At 40.3% G+C, this 26,079-nt stretch overlaps 1 protein-coding gene across 1 annotated transcript; it reads left to right on the top strand.

Moving 5' to 3' along the window:
* Positions 1 to 271: 271 nt before the first annotated feature.
* On the top strand, positions 272 to 19,547 carry ubxn7 (UBX domain protein 7). Its single transcript, XM_061920385.1, has 11 exons — positions 272 to 392; positions 4,477 to 4,630; positions 9,422 to 9,486; positions 9,566 to 9,631; positions 9,764 to 9,876; positions 11,191 to 11,337; positions 11,430 to 11,520; positions 11,653 to 11,783; positions 11,969 to 12,440; positions 12,535 to 12,614; positions 18,786 to 19,547. The coding sequence occupies exons 1-11, from the start codon at positions 287 to 289 to the stop codon at positions 18,945 to 18,947; spliced, it is 1,587 nt and encodes a 528-aa protein (XP_061776369.1). The 5' UTR covers positions 272 to 286; the 3' UTR covers positions 18,948 to 19,547.
* Positions 19,548 to 26,079: the final 6,532 nt, after the last annotated feature.

Genomic DNA, 26,079 nt, shown 5'->3' with positions numbered 1-26,079 from the left:
CGAACCACCTCATCTGGCTCCTCTTGATGTGGAGGAGCAGTGGTTTTATTTTGAGTGGTTCAATGTTGAGATTGTTAAAATATGTTTAAAATTGTTGGTGTGATCTTAAAAATGTGCTTTCTTGATTGTTTTTTTTTTTAAACGACAGTGTGACAACTCTTTACGTGGACGTCGCTGAGACTGACTTAAGGAGCAAAAATAACTACAACGCCCATAATGCATCACAGGGGTAATGTGACGTAGACACTCGCGCCGCGCCAGGCGAGGGAAAAGGGCAACCCTGCGCATGCGCGACATTAATGTTGTTGTTTGTGGCGGTAAGATGGCGGCGCTCGGAGACACCTCAGCTCCGGGGGTGAACGGGTTAATACAACAATTCACTGCAATAACAGGTAAAATAACGGTTAATATTTACTCAAATTCCAACAATAACATCAGCTGAAGATGCTAGAAACAACCTATTTGTCGGACAAAGCGAGAAATCGCTGCGCAGTTGAGTAAACGGACGTTAAATATCGCTGGTGCCCCCTTCGCTGTCAGTGCTTTGCAGGGGAAAAACCACAACCTGTTTTAACGGCTTACTACAACTGAAAATATTCATACATTGACTAATATGAAACTTGACGCAACTTTGCTTTCATTTGACTTTGTGTGTATCACTACAAGTTCTTATTTATTGTAAGTAGAGTGCTGCTTTTTGCCACTTTGACAGCAGTCTGTTGTGTAGAAATGTGCAATGGAGGTTGGCTTGGCCAACATTTTCCTTCTTCCTCATCATGTTGCTCGCCTGTCATCGCCGGTTTGGCTCCGGGAGGTTCAAATTCAAGCGCCTTGATGTGTTTTATATCGCCGATTACACGGCCACACTGCCGTAGTTGTGTTTGCATATCTGTGCACGGTGGAAAAAACAAGTGTAAAGTTATTTCACGTACAGTCGAAAAAGACATTCTGGGATCCATTGCTCGACCCTGGAAGAGTCGAACGGACATGCGCAGTAAGAACGGAAGTAACCTTTCTGCGCTTAACACTTTTTAAAGACCATGCAACACACACATATACACACACATATATATATATATATGTGTGTGTATATATATATGTGTGTATATGTGTGTGTATATATATATATGTGTATATGTGTATGTATATATATATGTATATATATATATATATATATATGTGTGTATATATATATGTATATATATATATATATATGTGTATATATATATATGTGTATATATATATATGTATGTATGTGTGTGTGTATATATATATATATACACACACACACACACACACACACACACACACACACACAGCGGGGGAAACAAATATTTAGTTAGCCACCGATTGTGCAAGTTCTCCCACTTAAAATGATGACAGGGGTCTGTAATTTTCATCATAGGTACACTTGAACTGCGAGAGCCAGAATGTGGAAAAAAATCCAGGATTTCACATTGTAGGAATTTTAAAGAATGTATTTGTAAATTATGGTGGAAAATAAGTATTTGGTCAACCATTCAAAGTTCTCAATGATGGAAGGAGGTTTTGGCTCAAAATCTCACGATACATGGCCCCATTCATTCTTTCCTTAACACGGATCAATCGTCCTGTCTCCTTAGCAGAAAAACAGCCCCAAAGCATGATGTTTCCACCCCCATGCTTCACAGTAGGTGTGGTGTTCTTTAGGATCCAACTCAGTATTCTTCTACCTCCAATCACTTTAAATGTTTTTAACAGAGATACACTCTCTTGGGGATAGGTTGATTGGCAACACTTAATTGGCCCTAATGTGGGAATGTTGTCTGTCTATCTGTGTTGGCGCTGTGATGAGATGGCGGCTTCCGCCCGAATGCAGCTGAGATATGCCCCAGCGACCACGAATGGGACAAGCAGTAGAAAATGGATGGATGGACAAAAAAATAAAAGACAAAAAGGGCAACCTAAATCACATTAAATGTTTTTAACATAGATACATGCACCTGGGGATAGGTTGATTGGCAACACTAAATTGGCCCTAGTGTGTGAATGTTGTCCGTCTATCTGTGTTGGCGCTGTGATGAGCGGGCGATTTGTCCAGGGTGTACGCCGCCTTCCGCCCGAATGCAGCTTAGTTAGGCTCCAGCGACCCCGAATGAGACGAGCGGTAAAAAATGGATGGATGGATGGATGGACAAAAAAATAAAAGACTAAAGGGGCTACCTAAATCACTTTAAATGTTTTTAACAGAGATACATGCGCCTGGGGACAGGTTGATTGGCAACACTAAATTGGACCTAGTGTGTGAATGTTGTCTATCTGTGTTGGCGCTGTAATTTGATGGCGACTGGTCCAGGGTTTACGCCGCCTTCCGACCGAATGCAGCTGAGATAGGCTCCAGCGACCCCGAATGGGACGAGCGGTAGAAAGATGGATGGACAAAAAAATTAAAGACTAAAAGGGCTACTTAAATCACATTAAATGTTTTTAACAGAGCTACATACACCTGGGGATAATAATAATAATAATAATAATATTCACGGTGGCAGAGGGGTTAGTGCGTCTGCCTCACAATACAAAGTTCCTGCAGTCCTGGGTTCAAATCCAGGCTCGGGATCTTTCTGTGTGGAGTTTGCATGTTCTCCCCGTGAAAGCGTGGGTTCCCTCCGGGTACTCCGGCTTCCTCCCACTTCCAAAGACATGCACCTGGGGATAGGTTGATTGGCAACACTAAATTGGCCCTAGTGTTTGAATGTGAGTGTGAATGTTGTCTGTCTATCTGTGTTGGCCCTGCGATGAGGTGGCGACTTGTCCAGGGTGTACCCCGCCTTCCGCCCGATTGTAGCTGAGATAGGCGCCAGCGCCCTCCGCGACCCCGAAAGGGAAATAAGTGGTAGAAAATGGATGGATGGATGGATGGATTAGATTTATATTGCGCTTTTCTATTGTTAGATACTCAAAGCGCTCACAGAGAAGTGGGAACCCATGTTTCATTCACACGTGGTGGTAAGTTACATCTGTAGCCACAGCTGCCCTGGGGTAGACTGACGGAAGCGTGGCTGCCAGTTTGCGCCTACGGCCCCTCCGACCACCGCCAATCATTCATTCATCATTCATTCACCAGTGTGAGCGGCACCAGGGGCAAGGGTGAAATGTCCTGGCCAAGGACACAACGGCAGCGATTTGGATGTCAATAGGTGGGAAGCGAACCTGCAACCCACAGGTTTCTGGCACGGCCGCTCTACCCACTACGCCATGCCGCCCCCATAGGTTGATTGGCAACACTGAATTGGCCCTAGTGTGTGAATGTTGTCTGTCTATCTGTGTTGCATTGTGATGAGATGGCGACTTGTCCAGGGTGTACCCCGCCTTCCGTCCGAATGCAGCTGAGATAGGCTCCAGCACCCTCCGCGACACCCTTTAAGGACAAGTGGTAGAAAATGGATGGATGAATTTAAGGGCTTTTGTACTCTTAATCATCCTTCAAGATTTGATTGATAAAGTTAAAGTACCAATGATAACACACACTAAGTGTGGTGAAATTAATTTCTGCATTTGACCCATCCCCTTGTTCACCCTCTGGGAGGTGAGCAGTGGCCGCACCCGGGAATTATTTTGTTGATTTAAACCCCAATTCCAACCCCTGATGCTGAGTGCAGTGCCATGCAGGGAGGCAATGGGTCCCTTTTTTTTATTTTTTTTTATAGTCTTTGGTATGACTCGGCCAGGGTTGGAACTCACAACCTACCAATCTCAGGGCGGACACTCTAACCACAAGGTCATTGAGCAGATAATTGTAAACTATTAAGCCAATTAAGAAATGTAGGCCTTACATTCATAAATCAACATTGATGTAGAAAAAAACTTAGCCTGGAACATAACTATGATGACAAACATTTCTGTGTTACAGTCGTTTATAAAAATACCAAATTTGATCTCTTCTATAGTGACTGGGGACATCTCCACACCCTTGTCTCTCAGCCAATTTCTGATCTCCTCCCAAAACACATGTACACTCTCACATTCCACAAACAGGTAATTGACCTGCTCTACAGCTCCACATATAGAACAGCCATCAACCTCCATGGTAAATTTAAATTTATAAAAATCCTCTGAGGGGTTTAGTCCATTAATAATTGTAAATAGTATTTCTTTAATTTTGGGAAGAATTGGTTATATAATACACATCATGTCCTTATTTTCCTTAGCTCAACTTTTGTAAACTCCTTCAGGATAAATTGTCTATAAACTGTGCCCGGAAAATATTATTTCACTAAAACTGCCCTCATTTATTTGTTGGAACATTTTTCATCACAAAAATGAACATCTTTAATATTACGTTTTTTCACACAAGGGGTATTATTTGAATATAAAACATTGAGTCACCATAGAGACCATGCAACACATATCAAATCAATATGATAACACACCGGGAGCACTTTTGAGATTATTTTCTATTAAACTTTTCAAATGCCTGACAACTTAATACTCCTTTAGGGGCGACAGAGAGCGTTGGACAGCATATGTTAGAAGCATGCAACAACAACCTGGAGATGGCAGTGACCATGTTTTTGGATGGAGGAGTGGTGGCAGAGGAACCCAGCACCAGTTCTGGATCTGCAGCATCAAGCAGCAGAATCCCACCTTCAGAGTGAGTTCTCAGTGTCAAGCATCTTCAGAGTCTCACCTTACGACAGGGGTCGGCAACCCAATTCTAGGGATGATCTTTTTGCAGAACAGACTCTGATATTAACAAAAGAAACAATAATGTAATACAAAATTATGTCTGTCTATAAATAAAAATTAAAAAAAAGCAGTCCATTCGAAAAGTCAGACAGAGACCAGAGCGCACAAAGAACTAAACATCTTTTCCCCTTGAAAAATAATGCAAATCCAATAGCATGTAATAAAGATAATATAATATAGAGAACAATTATAATTGTATATGCAGTAAACAATGTAAATCACCTACAATACAAAATGAGGCATGAAATGGATAAATGATTATTTAACATTACTCTGAACATTATTGAAGACTTTTGCTGTGAAAATGATGAGCAGATATTGTACAGTAAGAGGCAGGGCCACCCCACCCTGAACCAGAACACACGCTGCACATAATTCCCCACGTTACATGAAAAAGCGCATGTAGAATGTCTTTTAACCAATGACAGGGCACTTCATGTGAAATTTTACCACAAATGCATTCCAAGCCGCCTCCTGTCTTGTCATTAATAATAATTTAATAGCAAGCTGCTCTGGTGGCGTAGAGCTTTAGTGATTGTTTTGTAGGACAGAAAGTGCAGGCTTCAAATTCAAGTCGAAGTCACAGTCGTTGGATTAATGCATTTATGTGTTTTAATGACGTAAAAATTATTATTTTGTAATAAAAAAGTAATTATTGTAAAATATATTTCCTATTAATGTGTTTTAGCACAAGCCATGCATCAAATTAAATTCAAGTTTGATTTGAAAAAAGGTATACAAATTGTTTTACATATGTAAAACAAGTGCGGAAAAAAATAGGTAAAAAATTCTGCTTAGGACCCCAATCCATCTAGGTCAGGGGTCAGCAACCCAAAATGTTGAAAGAGCCCTATTGGACCAAAAATGCAAAAAACAAATGTTTGGAGCCGCAAAAAATGAAAAGCTGTATATAAGTCCTTTAATGAATGCAACGCATGACGGGTCCTGACTGTTGTTTGTGCTTACGCACCAAACAGCATTTCAGAGTACCCACCCTTTTTGGATACACTCGAGGGAGTACCGGAAAGTGTTACACCTGGTGATTCCCTTGTCATACTGGAGCTGTGGCTGCAAGGTAGTTGGTGCCTGTCGTGGCGGTAATCCTAGAGCCCGTTGGTGGACACCAGCGGTGAGGGATGCCGTCAAGCTGAAGAAGGAGTCCTATCGGGTTCTTTTGGCTCATAGGGCTCCGGAGGCAGTGGACAGGTACCGAAAGGCCAAGCCGTTTGCAGCTTCAGCGGTCACAGAGGCAAAAACTCAGACATGGGAGGAGTTTGGGGAAGCCATGGAAAACGACTTCCGGACGGCTTCGAAGCGATTCTGGACCACCATCTGCCGCCACAGGAAGGGGAAGCAGTGCACTGTCAACACCGTGTATGGTGTGGATGGTGTCCTGCTGACCTCAACTGCGGATATTGAGGATAGGTGGAAGGAATACTTCGAAGACCTCCTCAATCTCACCAACACGTCTTCCTATGAGGAAGCAGTGCCTGGGGAATCTGTGGTGGGCTCTCCTATTTCTGGGGCTGAGGTTGCTGAGGTAGTTAAAAAGCTCCTCGGCGGCAAGGCCCCGGAGGTGGATGAGATCCGCCCAGAGTTCCTTAAGGCTCTGGATGCTGTGGGGCTGTTTTGTTTGACAAGACTCTGCAGCATCGCATGGACATCGGGGGCGGTACAGTACCTCTGGATTGGCAGATCGGGGTGGTGGTCCCTCTCTTTAAGAAGGGGGATCGGAGGGTGTGTTCCAACTATCGTGGGATCACACTCAGCCTTCCCGGTAAGGTTTATTCAGGTGTACTGGAGAGGAGGCTACGCCGCATAGTCGAACCTCGGATTCAGGAGGAACAATGTGGTTTTCGTCCTGGTCGTGGAACTGTGGACCAGCTCTATACTCTCGGCATGGTCGTTGAGGGTGCATGGGAGTTTGCCCAACCAGTCTACATGTGCTTTGTGGACTTGGAGAAGGCATTCGACCGTGTCCCTCAGGAAGTGCTGTGGGGAGTGCTCAGAGATTATAGGGTACCGGACTGTCTGATTGCGGCGGTCCGCTCCCCGTACGATCAGTGTCAGAGCTTGGTCCGCGTTGCCGGCAGTAAGTCGGACACGTTTCCAGTGAGGGTTGGACACCGCCAAGGCTGTCTTCTGTCACCGATTCTGTTCATAACTTTTATGGACAGAATTTCTAGGCGCAGTCAAGGCGTTGAGGGGTTCCAGTTTGGTGGCCGCGGGATTAGGTCTCTGCTTTTTGCAGATGATGTGGTCCTAATTGCTTCATTTGGCCGGGATCTTCAGCTCTCACTGGATCGGTTCGCAGCCGAGTGTGAAGCGACCGGAATGAGAATCAGCACCTCCAAGTCCGAGTCCATGGTTCTCGCCCGGAAAAGGGTGGAGTGCCATCTCCGTGTTGGCGAGGAGACCCTGCCCCAAGTGGAGGAGTTCAAGTACCTAGGAGTCTTGTTCACGAGTGAGGGAAAAGTGGATTGTGAGATCGACAGGCGGATCAGTGCTGCGTTTTCAGTAAAGCGGACGCTGTATCGATCTGTTGTGGTGAAGAAGGAGCTGAGCCGGAAGGCAAAGCTCTCAATTTACCGGTCGATCTACGTTCCCATCCTCACGTATGGTCATGACCGAAAGGACAAAATCACGGGTACAAGCGGCCGAAATGAGTTTCCTCCGCAGAGATAGGGTGAGAAGCTCCGCCATCCGGGAGGAGCTCAATGTAAAGCCGCTGCTCCTCCACATCGAGAGGAGCCAGGTGAGGTGGTTCGGGCATCTGGTCAGGATGCCACCCGAACGCTTCCCTAGGGAGGTGTTTAGGGCACGTCCAACCGGAAGGAGACCACAGGGAAGACCCAGGACACGTTGGGAAGACTATGTCTCTCGGCTGGCCTGGGAACGCCTCGGGATCCCCCGGGAAGAGCTGGACGAAGTGGCTGTGGAAAGGAAAGTCTAGGCTTTCCTGCTTAGGCTGCTGCCCCCGCGACCCGACCTCGGATAAGCGGAAGAGGGTGGATTGATGGATGGAACGCATGACGTAAATGTCTATATTAGCTATAATTGCCTACTATCAAAATGACTATGTGTCGCAGGCTGAAGCAAATTGTCGTTTAAAGAAATGTTGAAATTTAATATTTTTTCTACACATTTTTACAACCTTATAAACCACTAGTAAATCAAAGGCTACTCAAAAGGTGATATAATGCCTGAAAGTTATTAACTTTTAATGGCCAAAGGTGAATATGTGTGTGTCCAAGTTAAAAAAAACGTCAGGCTGTCTTCTTTTAATAGATTTATTACATTCTTTGGCAAGCCAGGTAATGTTTGCTGTGGTCTGGAACAACATGGCACACAAAGAACTACGTATCTGAAATGCAGCCAATATTACAAAGTGATAATGTGTCATGAAACATGCACAACTAAATTATATACAAAGAGGATACAAGTAAAGGATATTAAATGAGCTTAAATATACCTACAAATGAGGCATAATGATGCAATATGTACATACAGCTAGCCTAAATAGCATGTTAGCGTTGATTAGCTTGCAGTCATGCACTGACCAAATATGCCTGATTAACACTTCAACAAGTTAATAACATCAACAAACCACACCTTTGTGCGTTCACGCACAACATAACATTTTTGATGGACAAAATGAGACAAAGGAGTGGAACATTTTACATGTAAACAAAATGTTGCGTCACAGTCCACACTATGGTGAGTTTAAAAAACGCCAACATTGATATGGACAAAACGATGTTCACCAAATACTCCAGTCAGTGAAGCATACACAAACATATTAAACAGTGGGCTGTCTAACAATCCGGAAAGTTGTGTCAAGTTTATCCTCAAACAAAAAACATACAAAAAAAAAAATGTGTCCCCTATCTTTTTCCATTTTCAATCATTTTTTTTTTAATTCTCCAGGGAGCCATTGGGGCGGGACTAAAGAGCTGCGGGTTGCTGCCCCCCCCTTGGGAGATCCATGTGTGTGTCGCAAATAGGGATGTTAAAATATGAACCTTTCATACCACGGTTATCGTTTTTGCGGAATTGTTGACTGTGCTTAAAAAGTACTCTGAAATCTTTTGACCAAGTCATTTAAAAAATAGAAATAGACAACACTTTTAGAAAACCCAAAACTTTGCATGTTTTGTGGTTCTTATGCTTTTATTGTTTTAAATATTGGTATGTTCTGTAGCACTTTAAAGTTTATTTAAATAAAATGTGCGTAAGAATCAATATCTATCATTATTACTTATAGCGGATGTTGTGTCGTACGCTGAACAGTGGTAAAAACACCTCTGTCTCCTAATCCTCGATCACTCTGGTTGAGAGAACACAGCTTGTTGGTTCAATTTGCACAATTAAATAGCTTACTTGCTTAGACTTTCATGTGTTTACATAAGTTTCGATTTGGGTTATGTCGTTTTTTGATGAGGAAAGACATTATTGTCTTTTGTTTTGATGTTAACATTTAAGATAGCGATCTTGCTCTAGTCTGTCTGTCAGTTTATCAAAGTGCAGTTATCCATCTGTGTTATTCAATCATTTTAATTCAAAATGGTAGTACTAGACGCCAGGAGTTTTACCACAATTATTATTGTTTAATCCCTAGTTGTGAGCCAGTTCTGAAGTCTTTATCTACAGTATTTAAGTCTGTGATTAATATTGTCATTGTTGTGTGATTTCACAGCGAAGTACGAGCACCCATTCCCCAAAAGCAGGACATACTTGTGGAACCCGAGCCGCTCTTTGGAGGTATTGTATTTTTTTAGCACACCACATACACCACATACATGCAGTCCTATGGAAACATTGCCATGTTTGTTACACACAGTGCCAAAGCGAAGGAGACCGGCCCGCTCTATATTTGACGGCTTCAGAGACTTTCAAACAGAAACCAGTGAGTGTGTTTTCTATTGAGAAACGAGGCAGACATTACACTTATGTAGTAAAGAAATCCGCGTTCTGCTGGTTACGTATATTTCAACCCATTGTCGATGGGGTTTCCCCCTCTTGCTTTTCCCCTCTCCAGTCCGCCAGGAACAGGAGCTGCGTAACGGTGGAACAGTGGATAAGAAACTGAGCACCTTGGCAGACCTTTTTCGACCTCCCATTGAGCTGATGCACAAAGGCAGCTTTGAGACGGTGAGGAGATACCCACAAAACACACACGAAAAACAAGTTTTTATTATTTTTTTGAAGGTGCTGACATTTACTGAGAGGAAACCGAGTGTGCTTAAAACGGATAGAGTAAGCGTTTTAAATATTCTCAAATATGTAAATGTTGGCGTCTTAATGAATGACCTTTGCAGGGTTTCGCCGACAGTACCGGCCAACATTTTGAACACAACTTCTCCTGATTCAATGCGTTTTCTTTATTTTCATGACTATTTTCATTATAGATAGTCACTGAAGGCATCAAAACTATGATTAAACACATGTGTTGTTATGTATTTAACAAAAAAGGTGAAATAACTGAAAACATGTTTTATATTCTAGTTTCTTCAAAATAGCCACCTTTTGCTCTGATTACGGCTTTGCACATTCTTGGCATTCTCTCGATGAGCTTCAGGCACACTTGTGAAGTGTAAATCATTTCAGGTGACTACTTCTTGAAGGTCATTGAGAGAATGCCAAGAGTTTGGAAAGCAGTAATCTATTTTGAAGAAACTATAATATTAATCATGTTTTCAGTTATTCACCTTTTTTTTATTAAGTACATGTGTTCATTCATGGTTTTGATGCCTTCAGTGACAATCTTTGTTGTAAATAGTCATGAAAATAAAAAACACTCATTAAATGAATTGGTGTGTCCAAACTTTTGTCCTGTACTGTATGTTATATGTATACAGACAAGATTTGTCTAATATAGAGCCACCACAAATATTTCCACAAAAAACATTTCATAGAGAATAATTACAGTTTTACAAGCACAAAACAATGTTGAATTCAATAGTGCATCTCACCTTTTTGATCAAAGTGCTTGTAGTCACAATTTTCTTTCTATTATCTATTCATTTAACAGCAATGAGGAATAAAGAGACCACCCGCCTATACCCAGTTGCAGGGATTATATCTTTTTAAACACTCGTCTTTATTGGCGATGTACATCCATCTTCTTCCTGACCTTCTTCTTTATGCCCAACCATTTCTTCCCGCAGCAAACAGCAATTTCAAATTTCTGGTGGTCACTTGAAACACCAGAAAGAAGTACCTGCTACATGCAGTGCTTAAGCACATGGTTATTTTTTCTGGTTTGCATATTTATAAGGGGGCGTAACCTGGGCCTTGTCTCAGCCAATTCCGGAGATCAATTAAAATAGTTACATGAAGCCTCAGAGCGGTTGCCTACAGCCACAGCTGTTACCAATATTTCAGTAGGTTTTTAATAATTGTTATTTGTGCTACAAATGAGCTACAGTCGTCTAACCTGTCTTGCTGTTCTCCTGTCTTTAATAGGCAAAAGATTGTGGTCAACTGGAAAACAAGTGGCTGATGATCAACATTCAGAACGTACAAGACTTTGCTTGCCAGTGCCTAAACAGAGATGTTTGGAGCAACGATGCTGTAAAGAACATCATTAGAGATCACTTTATATTCTGGCAGGTAGGAACATAGTTAGTTTATTATAATTAGTTGGCTTAATTGTGTCAGCAGAGATGTGACCGTTAATAGTTATTTTCCAATGTTTGTTCCAGGTCTATCATGACAGTGAAGAGGGACAGCGATACATTCAGTTTTATAAACTCAACAAGTTTCCGTATATTTCCATCCTCGATCCACGCACAGGTGAGTGTAATTGTGAGCCACTTTGTTCGATGCACCAATTTCCCACAAGAGCTGTATGATTAATATTGGGTCATAAATGCTCAGCATTGATTGGCCGCCATGATGCAATGCTGTTTTGTCTGACCACTGCAGGTCAGAAAATGGTGGAGTGGAACCAGCTGGACGTGGCATCCTTCTTGGAGCAGGCCACTGGCTTCCTGGCAGAGCACGGGCAGCTCGATGGCCCATCCTGCCAGGCACCGCCCGCCAAACGGGCTCGCTCTGTGGGTCTCTCCACTAGTTTTGTGTATCAATACTTTCCAAGATAGATACTATCACAGATATATGTTTATTTCAGATACCTTTTTCATTTGTAAGACTGAATCTGTATTTAGTTTGGTTCATATCGCACAGTATTTGCTCTTTTTTAATTAGTTTTTAACATCTGCACTCTTGTTTACTGTTCTAGGAGAGCCTGATCGACGCCAGCGAAGACAGCCAGCTGGAGGCCGCCATCCGAGCCTCCCTACAGGAAACCCACTACGAGTCCTCACATGTTCCCGAGGTCCCTGATTCCCCTAGGTCGGATGAAGATTCGGACGCCGAACCCTTCTCTGACAGCGAGGGGCCTATTTCCGTCGACTGCTCGGACAGCGAAATGCCAGAACCGCAGAAAGAGAAAAGTTCCACCAGCAGACAGATGCCCTCTGCCCCTGCGGCTGCCCCGCTCCGTCTTCATCCCGATAGCACGTCTTCTTGCCACAGAAAGTCTCCGTTTAAAGAAAACAACCATAGTCACAAAAAAGAGGATAGCAAAAAGAACCATCTGGAGCCCTTGCTCGCTGGGTCTCGTCACCCCTACACTGATGCAGGTTCTGGGGGAAACTCATGTGCAGCCGATTCAGCGAAGACCTATGGCGCAGAATGTCCGGATGACAATGGTACGGGACTGTGAAATGTAATAGAAATGAATATGCGAAAGCATAATTGTAAAAAAAATGTCTACAACCATGTTTGTGTGTTGGTCAAACACAGGTCCAAAGGCCAGGTTGATGCTCCGATACCCAGATGGACAAAGAGAGCAAATAGCGTTGTCTTCTCAAGCAAAACTTATGGTAAGATCAACCATGTTCCTTGAATTCATAACTGATGGCAACCCTTCACATTTCAGCAACCATTTTAATTGCACCTTAGACAATACTACAAAAATAAAATTTCAACATCATCTACAGGGTTGTGAAATTTCTGCAAAAACGCAAAAATCTGCATTTTCAGAAACCTAAGTTTTGCACCAAAATATCTCTTTCACGTTTTTTTAATGAAATAGTAAGATTACAATCTAACCAAAATGTGTTTAACACTGGCTTAAACCGCGGGTACTCGCTGTTCCGCTTGCTCAAACGCTGCACTGAGTTAGTTGCAGGATGAGCAGACGATCAGGAGCACCAAAAAAAAACTTGCTAGTTAGCTAACCTTCAAGCTAACTTACTTGTTGTCGCCTACATTCACTCTTTGAGTCACGTTGACGGCTGTTTACTTTCCCACTAATCATAATTGGATGATTTCAATCCAAACACTGTTAGTTCCGAACCAGTTGTAGTTTTTAGAGTATTTATAAGAGCCAATTAGAAGGTATATTTTTGACATGACGGATAGTAAACTGAGGTCACAACACCAGAAGTATATTAGACGAGGAGCTTTGGCTACAGGCTCGAGTGGCCAAATGGGAAACAGGAGTTCTTTGATCGGCTGAAGAGCTGGTCAGCCCATTCAATCTTTACTGCAGCTGTATTTCAGTGTTTTCATGGCTAAAGATTGTACTTGAGTAAAAGATTCCCTCAAAATAGGACCATGCTCAAAATTAACATTTCCAGATACCCTAATGAATTCTCGGAGGATGTGTGCTATGTCTTGCCAGAACACCAGCTCAAATTTGAGCGCTAGCCTTGACGGGTGCGTGGTATACTCCCCATGCAAAGCTGCTTCAAAGACATCTCATCAATTTGGCGGAAAGGAATGGCTAAGTAATAAGCATGCTACACTCGAGGGCTGGACAATCATGGCAAAAATAATCATCACGATTATTCATGAATTTGAAAACGTGTATTTACTGCATTACCAAAACTTAACTTTGGATCAGGGGTGTCAAAGTCATTCTAGATCGGGGGCCCCACGGAGAAAAATCTACTCCCAAGTGGGCGTACTGGTAAAATCACGGCACGATAACTTTAAAATAAAGACAACTACAGATTGTTTTCTTTGTTTAAAAATACAACAAGCACATTCTGAAAATGCACAAATCATAATGTTGTTGTTGTTTTTTACACTTTCATGTTGCGGTTATTAGTATTCTACATTTATTTGTCGTTATTGATATTTTTTGAATAAATTATGTGATAATGTTCATCAGTCAACACATTGGTGTTCATTTTCAATCTATCAAGATAAAAAAAATGATATCAAAATCAAATTACAGTATGTTATTTATGTAGTTTGCTCATTTTCCTCGATTGGTGCACTAAATTCATGTGGTTTATTTTGTTTTACATATGTAGCATAATCTATAAAGATACAGGGAATTGCTTTTGCGACATCCAGTGGACACATTTAGAAAGGCAGTTTCTTTCTTTCAAAAATTTTGGCTCGTTTTTATACTTGGCAAACTCATCCCGCAGGCCGTACGTTTGACACCCCTGCTTTTAGATGTTTTTTTTTTTTGAACTGTATATAAATTGCTAATTAATAATAAACCACAACAAGTAAAATAATAATAGCAATAGCAATACATTTAAAAAACAATAGCAATATTAAAAAACATCAAATTCAGTTTTTCCGTTTTAATTGTTTTTAATAAAGTTTTTTTACCCTTTACACTTATTTTACCACCGTAGAATGTTTGCTTTTTATGTGAAATAAAATATAAAAAATGTTTGTTAATTAAATAAATAAAAAAATCACACTTATTGGTGCCATACCTCTTTGAACAAATGTTGACCAATATTTTAGGTCAAAGCATAATAATTGTGTAAATGTATCAATAACTGCTTTAAAGGGGAACTGCACTTTTATTCGGAATTTTGCCTACTGTTCACAATCATTATAAGGGACAAGAACACCCTTTTTTTTTGTGTGGAGGCGGGGTGTCTTAAAGTTGACAAAAAAACGCTTTGGAAGATTGGGCTAATGGGAGTCACCGTTGTAGCCTTCAAAGCCCACTAAAACAACTTCCAAACTCTTTTGTATACACAATGCAAGTGTATATATATAATGTAATAACAGACACGTTTATGACCATATGTAATATGTATATTATTTACCGTATTTTGTTTTTTTAATCTTTAATCAAATATTCTTTGGCGCATTTATTTCAATTGTGTGTCCTACTTCTGGATACAAAACGCTTGTGTGTGTTCTAATCATGGCAGACTTGGTAAAAAACAACACAGACAACTATTTTTGGAATAATGTGGATTCACAACCTTATCTTTTTAAATCTAAATACACGGAGGATGAACTATTGCTTCTAGAAGCAAACACGAAGGAAGAATGAGACATTGACTCAGACGGAAGCTGATAGAGTGTGGTGAAAGTGAATCGAAGCTGCAAAATGTGGAACTTGGAGACAAGCTATTTATATATAAATGGTGTGCTTGCCCATAGTTAACCGGAAAAAGCGTCCTTGGCCAGCTAGACCAAACAGACAATTGTCTATCGAGTGAGTCACTTATATCATAATATCTGTCATGTTACACGCATGACGTGCTGCATGTATCATGACAGACAGTATAGTATGTTTGTTGAGATAGTAGCAGTGTAACAACAAACCATGAAATGTTGGCTATTACTTGACAGATACTGTAATATGGCTGTTCATGATTTTTCAGTCACTACAGATTGTGTTGTGCATTACAAACTCAAACATGTTTTGTGCTGACGTAGAAGCTCGCTTATCTCTTGCCGTAGTTAGCTTTAACGGCTAATACGGTAGCATGCAGATGTGTTACTACGATAGAAAAATGGTTCCCCGGTGTTCGCTCTTACAATAACAATGTCACTGCAGTTTGTTTATTATACAGGTTACAAAACGCAAATGAAATATTGGTGACGGTTTTTGAATGCATTTTTAAAGTGAGTTAGAGGTAGAATTGATTTCTCCCATTTGCTGCATTGCTAGCCATGAAGAACGAGACAATTTTTAAAAAGCGGAAAAAACATCCTTTTGTATTCTTTTCTCTCATAATCATTGAAAACAATAGGCAACATTCCAAATAAAAGTGCAGTTCCCCTTGCAGTACATTATGCTTGTGGAAGGTACTCTTTTTTTAAATCTTTATTTTGGTAGCCCAGTCAGACTGAATGTGGCACAACGCGCTATTGTAGTGAAGGGGGGATTTGTGCTGTGCGGTTCTCAGTTTGACAAGTAAAGCGGCGACTCACTTGAGGCTGTTAAAATAAAGAGAGAAAGAGAGTGCCCCTTTTAAGTTGTGACCACTGTTTGTACATTGATGTTACATCGATGATGTCGTTCACAAAAACACAGGCAGATGACATGTGTTGTGGGTCCATTCAATGATTGATTGAGAAGTTTATTGACATCTTAAATAATTTAATCCTTGTAATGCTTTAAAAAGGAAAATCGATGGCACAAAAAGCCAAAAGGCTTGTTTCCATTGTGGTCCATTAAATGTTCTTGTTAGCTTTAGCTTCTCAGTTTAGTCGCTGTTTCAAGTGATTGTCTCGACATTGATTGTTTAGTTTAGGACAGGGCAGTTGAGTGTGTCGGGGATGAATGAGTGCTGCAAATATGTCTTCTCACAATGACATTTCACTTACACTTACAGTACAGGCCAAACGCTTGGACACACCTTCTCATTTCAATGCGTTTTCTTTATTTTCATGACTATTTACTTTGTAGATTGTCACTGAAGGCATCAAAACTATGACACCTGTGAAGTGAAAACCATTTCAGGTCACTACCTCTTGAAGCTTATCGAGAGAATGCCAGGAGTGTGCAAAGCAGTAATCAGAGCAAAGGGTGGCTATTTTGAAGAAACTAGAATTTATAACATGTTTTCAGTTATTTCACATTTTTTTGTACGTAAGTACATAACTCCACGTGATCATTCATAGTTTTGATGCCTTCAGTGACAATCTACAATGTAAATAGTCCTGAAAATAAAGAAAATGCATTGAATGAGAAAGTGTGTCCAAAGTTTTGGCCTGTACTGTGTGTCAATTTCCCTGCGTTTTATTGGCCAATTTTGTGACTCCGTCTGCGGTTATGTGAACGCAGAAATCATATGCTTTCCCATGGTGAGATCCCAAACTTCTCTTCCATGCACGTTGCGCAGCCCATAAATATATTTTATTTTTCAGATTATTATATTTTCATAATTGCGAGAAGCCATAATCGTAATTAAAATGACATTCATTGTCCATCTGTACTACACACACACCAAGCAGGACAAAACAAGAAGTTAACCGCTAAAGTTTCAATTTAAAGTAATGAGGATCGATCTAGGCGTCAATACTTCCAATGCCTGGTATACTATCAGTATAAGTGATTAGATCGATATATTTTTTTCTTGTTTCATGTCGAAATAATGTTGTATTTTTTTTTTTTTTTTGTTATTGTTTACAAACCCACAAACAAAGTCTCTAAATACAGAAAGGCTTTGAGGGTAAAACCCAAATTATTTAAATGGGTGCCAAAAGCTGTTTTTAGTTTCAGTAATTGTGCACTGGGCACTTTATTTTGTTTGAAAATTTGAATGCAGCATCAACACCACTCATTTGTTACATCATCTGATTTCCAACAATACTAGCAAATTCTAAATGTATTAATATACCATCTTTTCCGGACCGTAGGGCGCACCGGATTATAAAGTCACTGCTGATTAGCGGTTCTAGTCAGGTCTATTTTCATACTATAGGGGCACCGGATTATAAGGTGCATTAAAGGGGTCATAGTATTTTTTTTTCTAAATGTAAAACACTTCCTTGTGGTCTACAAAACACGTACCGTAATGGTGATTATTTGGTCAAAATGTTGCATGGATTATGTTTTACAGATCATCTTCAAGCCGTTTTCTGACAGTTGCTTCAGAATGCGCCGTTTTATGGGCTACCTTTTTTATGTCGCACACCGTCGGCCTTTCTCCGTCATCTTTGTTGTAGCGTGCAAGGTTGAGAGTGGAAGAAGTGTCAAAAGATGGAGCTAAGTATTTTAATGAAATTCAGACTTTACTTAAATCAATAACGGAGCAGCATCTTCTCATCCGTGGCTCACTAGTGCAACAATGCCGGAAACTTGTCCTGTGAAAAAAACGTCCGACCAGAAACCTCTAATAACTAGAGTTCATTGGGTGAATAATGTAAACTCACTACACCGGTATGTTTTAGCGCTTTCATGGCAAGTTTATATTAGAAATGGCAACAGCGGAAGATGATTGTCCCACAGCAAGAAGAAGTTTATCGACTACAGTGTCAGCTCCAACTACAAAGGCGAAATCGCGAAAATCTTCAGGACTTACGCAGATCCCAAATACAGATCAGCAGGTACCAGAAGGAAAGAAACGTTGCTTTTGCATAATTTTGCAAAACAAAATGCCAGATAATAGGTCTTACCTTATACACACAGCATAATAATACTTGTATAATAAAGCACAGTACAATCCATCAAGCGGTGCGGCTTTATAGCTTACCAAAGTCATACTAAAACTGTTTGATGGATTTTTGAGTGCCGTGTGTAATGTTGTATATTTTCAATGGAACATATAACATTTTGGTGTTGTTAACTTGAGTCATATTGCAGTCTACACGTATGTCTTATGTGTGACTGCCATCGACTGGTCACACTTATCATTTCACCATGTACCAAATAAAATAGCTTCGAGGCTGGTAAGCAAAAACCGAATTATTCTGTACATTAGGCGCGCAGGGTTATAACGCGCACTGTCGAGTTTTGAGAAAATGAAAGGATTTTAAGTGTGCCTTAGTCCGCACAATACGGTAAGGTTGATAAAAATTTGTCATTGTGACTTTAGTTACTTCTTATAAAACATGTATTTACTTCTAAAAGCTATTGTCAAAGTATTACATTGGGACTCGAATTCCAATCGGATCTGATGCCAAAAATCTGATTGGGATTGGAGGCACAAACGTTGATCGGGACATCCCTAGAAGATGTACTGGTAAAATATGTGAAATGTGTTGGGTGTGCTCCCTGTGAAATAAATGTATATTTGTATACCCAAGTCTTACATGTGGTACTCTGTCCTTTCAAGGCCCTGGTAAGACATGTCCAATCCAAGGGTTACCCGAACGAGCGCTTCGAACTTGTAACTAACTTCCCCAGGAGGAAACTCACCCACCTGGACTATGACATCACGCTGCAGGAGGCTGGGCTATGTCCACAGGAGACTGTATTTGTGCAGGAGAGGAACTAGCTCTGGTGGACACACTTTCTTTTACCAAGGATCCGGGGCGCATTTGGCTGACGTTAGGAGGGTTCGGGCCCTGGTTAGTGGAAGCCATGATCGGACTCCCGTTCCTTCATCACACAGCTCCTGAGTATTGGCATCTTTACTGACATCCCTTTTGGCCAGTATGCTCTTATGGATGCCATCAAATGTTAAATTTCATCATATGTCCTCTTCTGGATTTGAGGGCCACAGAATAGAATGACCATACTCTAGTGCTCTTTTTATTTCATTCATTTTGGATCCAAACTCTCTCTCTCCCGCTCACATTTGAACCATCTGGAACACAATAATTGTATGTGTCAGATACGTGGGACAATTCCAGGGAGTGTTTGCATCGATCACCTTTTTACTCGACTTTCTATTGGTCCATTACAAACTAATGGATTGTTTTTGGAAACCCTTTTGATACAGAAGGCTGGTGCATCACTTATCAGTTGGACCTTTGCTGTACAGAGATGGCTTTGAAAGACACTCATGTTAGGCATCGTTTGCTTTCTTTCATTTTTTTTTATATGCTGCCAAGAAAACGTGCCGATGATGAAATATAACCACAATGGGAGCGTCTGTTTGGTGTCTTGTTCTCTTAAGGGTTATAAAGATGCAACTGGCATCACAAAACAAGGTTTTTAGAAATAATATAATACAATGTAGCAAATAGCATAGATTAGAATCAAAGCAGGTCCAAACAAGTACATTAAGTTCAAAATCATTAATAACTTGGTCAGATTTTTCAATTAAAGTGCCTTTTTATTTGTTTTCGGTAGAATTTGCCTAGGGATTGAAACACTGTGGGGTGAATAAAGTCCAACCTATCCTATTTAAACTTTTAACTGTCACTTTTAAACAATTCTTCTCTTGGACACTAGAGGGAAGTAATGACTCCTAAAAGCATCAATAACTTTTTATGACATGTTTACAAAGGTGCACAATATTCTTTAATTCGTCTTTGGTTGGGCCAAACAATCAAAACTACACTTCTCATCGTGTATTTGTGCTAATAGTTTCTAATGATTTTGGTCGAAACGGGGTTATTGTCGATTCCTCACTACTAAAAAGCACTTTCAGCTGTACAAATATAGAGGGCTCACTGTTATACCTACTGTGCAGATATAACAGTTCATGCGGGTTGAGTGTTTGTAGTGGAACAAAAGGTCCTAGAGGCCAAATGTGCTAACAAAGAGACCACCAACCAGCGCCATTATGAAACGCACAAAACAAGGACATTCAACTAAATAGCTTTGGAGGCCACATTTCCAGAAAGCTAAACTATTAGTCTTATTTATTATATTCCTGAGAACCAGCATCCTCTACAGTTGACGTTTGACAATGCTCTATTTATTTTGTCAGAGTTAAAAGAGCAATCTGCTGTTTTTAGGGACTTTCTGCAAAAAAGCTAGTCAAAGATCATCTTTATGACAGCACTCTATTGTTTTTGAACTGAACTCACAAAGCTATCGGTTGTATTGCCAAAAAGATGAAAAAGAGAGGACCTAAAATGGAATCTTGAGGATCACTACTTGTATAACTGAAGAAGTTGAAGTAAATTGTTTTCATTATGACCCATTTTATGAATCTTGGGTTTTGAACAGGGCCACCGGTTGAACTGCCCAAAAGATGACAAACAGAGGACCTAAAATGGAATCTTGAGGATCACTACTAGTATAACTAAAAAAGTTGAAGTAAATCGTCTTCATTATGACCCATTTTATGATTTTAGGGTTTTGAACTGAACCCACAGAGTCACCGGTTGAATTGCCCAAAAGATGACCGATTTCATGATTCTAGGGTTTTGAACTGAACTCAGAGGGCCACTGGTTGAATTTCCCAAAATATGACAAAGAGAGGACCTAAAATGGAATCTTGAGGATCACTACTAGCATAACTAAAGAAGTTGAAGTAAATCGTCTTCATTATGACACATTTTATGATTCTAGGGTTTTGAACTGAACTCACAAGGCCACCAGTTGAATTGCCCAAAAGAGGACCCATTTTATAATTCTAGGGTTTTCAAATGAATTCACTGGTTGAATTGCCCAAAAGATGACAAAGAGAATACCTAAAATGGAATCTTGAGGATCACTTATACTATAACTAAAGAAGTTGAAGTAAATTGTCTTCATTATGACCCATTTTATGATTCTTGGGTTTTGAACTGAACCCACAGGGCCACTGGTTGAATTTCCCAAAAGATGACGAAGAGAGGACTTAAAATGGAATTCAGAGGATCAATACTAGTATAACTAAAGAAGTTGAAATAAGTCGCCTTCACTATGACCCATTTTATGATTCTAGGGTTTTGAACTGAATTCACAGGGCCACCAGTTGAATTGCCCAAAAGATGACAAAGAGAGGACCTAAAATAGAATCTTGAGGATCACTACTAGCATAACTAAAGACGTTGAAGTAAATCGTCTTCATTATGACACATTTTATGATTCTAGGGTTTTGAACTGAACTCACAGGCCCACCAGTTGAATTGCCCAAAAGAGGACCCATTTTATAATTCTAGGGTTTTCAAATGAATTCACTGGTTGAATTGCCCAAAAGATAACAAAGAGAGGACCTAAATTGGAATCTTGAGGATCACTTATACTATAACTAAAGAAGTTGAAGTAAATTGTGTTCATTATGACCCATTTTATGATTCTTGGGTTTTGAACTGAACCCACAGGGCCACTGGTTGAATTTCCCAAAATATGACAAAGAGAGGACTTAAAATGGAATCTAGAGGATCAGTACTAGTATAACTAAAGAAGTTGAAATAAGTCGCCTTCATTATGACCCATTTTATGATTCTAGGGTTTTGAACTCAACTCACAGGGCCACCGGTTGAATTGCCCAAAAGAGGACAAAGAGAGGACCTAAAATGGAATTTTGAGGATCACTACTAGCATAACTAAAGAAGATTAAGTAAATCGTCTTCATTATGACCCATTTTATGATTGTACGGTTTTGAACTGAACTCAGAGGGCCACCGGTTGAATTGCCCAGAAGATGACAAAGAGAGGACCTAAAATGGAATATTGAGGATCACTACTAGTATAACTAAAGAAGTTAAACAAATTAACAAATCAATATGACCCATTTTATGACTTTAGGGTTTTGAACTGAACTCAGAGGAACTGAACACTTTCCCAAAAGATGAAAAAGAGAGGACCTAAAATGGAACCTTAAGGATCATTACTCGTGCAGAAGTTGAACAAATGACTACTGAATGCATCTGAAGTAAACACCTTGGTCGCAGAAATCACATAAGGCAACAAAATGTGTTAATGCCAAAAAAGAGAGAACTTAAATTGGTGCCTTGAGGAACGCTTTCGTTGTGTAAATCACAAGTTTGGACCACCTTGCACAAGTTAGTGTGAGGATCTACCAGTGTGTTTACAGTGGTCCAAGTTCTATACAACAGGAACACTCCTGGTTTGAGGGATTTACTGCAAAAAAAATTTGTCCCCCAAGTTTTAACCTGAACTCAGGCCACCGGTTGATTAGCCTTGATCTGCACTGACCGCTAACATACAAATAATGGACAACTTCTGATTTGCAAATCCTTTTCAACCTATATATAATTGAATAGACTGCAAAGAAAATATACTTAACATTCGAACTGGAAAACTTTGTAAATTTTTTGCAAATATTAGCTCATTTGGAATTTGATGCCTGCAGCATGTTTCAAAAAAGCTGGCATAAGTGGCAAAAAAGACAGAGAAAGTTGAGGAATACTTATCAAACACTTATATGGAACATCCCACAGGTGAACAGACTAATTGGAAACAGGTGGGTGCCATGACTGGGTATAAAAGCAGCTTCCATGAAATGCTCAGTCATTCACAAACAAGGATGGGGTGAGTGTCACCACTTTGTGAACAAATGTGTGACTAAATTGTTGAACAGTTTAAGAACAACATTTCCCAACAAGCTATTGCAAGGAATTTAGGGATTTCACCATCTACGGTCCGTAATATCTTCAAAATGTTCAGAGAATCCGGAGATATCACTGCATGTAAGCGATGATATTACGAACCTTCAATCTCTCAGGCGGTACTGCATAAAATAGCAACATCAGTGTGTAAGGGATATCACCACATGGGCTCAGGAACACTTCAGAAAAGCACCCTAGGTAACCACAGTTCGTCGCTACATCTGTAAGCGCAAGTTAAAACTCTACTATGCAAAGTGGAAGTCGTTTATAAACAACACCCAGAAACACCGCCCACTTCACTGAGCCCGAGCTCATCTAAGATGGACTGATGCAAAGTGGAAAAGTCTTCTGTGGTCTGACAAGTCCACAGTTCAACTAGTTTTTTGAAACTGTGGACGTTGTGTCCTCTGGACCATAGAGGGATAGAACCATCCGGATTGATATAGGTGCAAAGTTCAAAAGCCAGCATCTGTGATGGTATGGGGGTGTATTAGTGCCCAAAGCATGGGTACCTTACACATCTGCGAAGGCACCATTAATGCTGAAAGCATTGGAGCAACGCTATCATGGACGCCCCTGCTTATTTCAGCTAGACAACACCAAGCCACTTGTTACAACAGCATTGCTTCATAGTAAAAGAGTGCGGGTCCTATACTGGCCTGCCTGTAGTCCAGACCTGTCTCCGATTGAAAATGTGTGGCACATTATGAAGCCTAAAATACGATAACGGAGATTCCGGTCTGTTGAACAACTTAAGCTGTACATCAAGCAAAAATGGGAAAAAATTCCACCTGAAAAGCTTCAAAAAATGGTCTCCTCAGTTCCTAAACGATTACTGAGTGTTGTTAAAAGGAAAGGCCATGTAACACAGTGGTAAAAATTCCCCTGTGCCAACTTGTTTGCAATTTGTTGCTGCCATTAAATTGTAAGTTAATGATAAAAAAAAAATTTAGTTTCTTAGTTCCAACATTGAATATCTTGTCTTTGGAGTCTATTCAATTGAATATAAGTTTAAAAGGATTTGCAAATCATTGTATTCTGTTTTTGTTTACAATTTACACAAAGTGCCAACTTCACTGGTTTTGGGTTTTGTAGGTAGTCAGTGGTTTTCCTGAATGGTATTTCTTTATCTAAATAAATTACTATTTCCAACAATTCAATATAAGTACCACAATAGTGTATTGAAAGTGCGTTATGATTCAAAAGCTAACCTTGGTACAGGAAATTAGCTCAATAGGAACAGGCCATTTTGTGTCTGTAGCTTTGATGCTAATAAGCGCTGTGTGTAGCCCCAAGAAGCGCTATTGTACACTTCATCCAGTTTTTACGAATACTTTTCCAAATATCAGATAAAGCCACATAACATTACAAAGGCAAACACAGACATTATAGCAACACTATCATGTGAGCTGTCAAGCTAACAATGCAATCAAATGTTTACCATCAACATCATGCTCGTTTAGCTTGAATCCTGAAGAAAAACAAAAAAAACAAACAAAGTACATTTCGCCACTGCTGTTGAAACGACAAGAATCAAATAATAAAAAAAAACGCGGTAAGTAATCACGCCGTGCCAAATAATCTCCGGGGGGTAATGAACCTTCCAGACCCTGTCCACGGGTTGTCTGTTGCACAAGCCGAGTGTTGACCCCCATCTTGTCTTTTGACCTTTTCTCTGAATGGTGTCAATGGAAGTTAATGTTTAGTCCAGCACGCCAACGCTTTCTCGCGCACGGCTCATGTTTGCGCAACGTGTGGAACGCCGCTGTTATCAGTAAGTGCAGACCCTCTGTGTCTGCTTTCTTCATCTCTTCAGTATCTATTCTGGGGTGGGATGAAAGATCTCCAAAGTGCAGGCCAGGCTTAAATAAATAACTATTTAAGGGTAATAAATGTCTTTTATGGGTTGTGTCAAAACTTAGCATACATATAAGACAGATATACTTAAAGTGACTAATTATGGACCATTGATTTCTGAGCTAAAAGGCGTTTTTTTTTTTTTATTTGCGGCCATGTTTTTTTTTTAACCAATTCTGCTCAATTTTCAAAGTCAGTTCCACAAAGAACTGTGCCAAATTACGTTTTGATTTGAGTAACCCCCTTAAAGGCCTACTGAAACCCACTACTACCCACCACGCAGTCTGATAGTTTATATATCAATGATGAAATGTTAACCTTTTAGTTTTTTAGTTTACTAAATAGCAATTTTAAATTTCCCGGGAGTTTTTTCTCGAAAACGTCGCGTAATGATGACGTGTACGCTTGACGTCACTGGCTGTTATGAATATGAGCGCTGCGCACACACACAGCTAAAAGTCATCTGCTTTAACGGCATAATTACACAGTATTTTGGAGATCTGTGTTGCTGAATCTTTTGCAATTTGTTCAATTAATGTTGGAGAAGTCAAAGTAGAAAGATGAAGTTGGGAAGCTTTAGGCTTTAGCCACACAAACACACAGTGATTCCTTGATTAAAATTCACGGAGGTGAAAATTTACTATGGATCACAGCGGACATGGATCCCGACCGAATGTCAACCAGCAGGTTTCGGTAAGAAAATTGTGGTAAAAAGTTGCTTCTTACCGGATATCACCTGAGCTTGTGCCGTCCATAAAGCTGCCGTCGACTTCCCTGAGACACTGGCGTCAACACACCCGTGGACACACACCTCCAACTATCAGGTACTGTTAAACTCACTAAAACACTAGCAACACAATAGAAATATAAGAAATTTCCCAGAATTATCCTAGTAAATGTGTCTAAAAACATCTGAATCCGTCCCAATGCATTCACCTTTTTTTTTGTTTTTCTAGTCCGTCGCTATCAATATCCTCAAACACGAATCTTTCATCCTCGCTCAAATTAATGGGGAAATTGTCGTTTTCTCGGTCCGAATAGCTCTTTTTGTTGGAGGCTCCCGTTAAAAACAATATAAATATGTGAGGAGCCATCAACATGTGACGTCATCGTCTGCGACTTCCGGTAGAGGCAGGGCTTTTCTGTTAGCGAACAAAAATTGCAAACTTTATTGTGGATGTTCTTTACTAAATCTTTGCAGCAAAAATATGGCAATATCACGAAATGATCAAGTATGACACATAAAATGGACCTGCTATCCCCGTTGAAATAAGAAAATCTCATTTCAGTAGGCCTTTAAAGTCACAGTGAGTGTTT

Source organism: Nerophis ophidion, linkage group LG14, assembly GCF_033978795.1.
Source record: "Nerophis ophidion isolate RoL-2023_Sa linkage group LG14, RoL_Noph_v1.0, whole genome shotgun sequence".
NCBI classification, from domain to species: Eukaryota; Metazoa; Chordata; class Actinopteri; order Syngnathiformes; family Syngnathidae; genus Nerophis; species Nerophis ophidion.
This window is presented reverse-complemented; position numbering and strand designations above follow the sequence as displayed.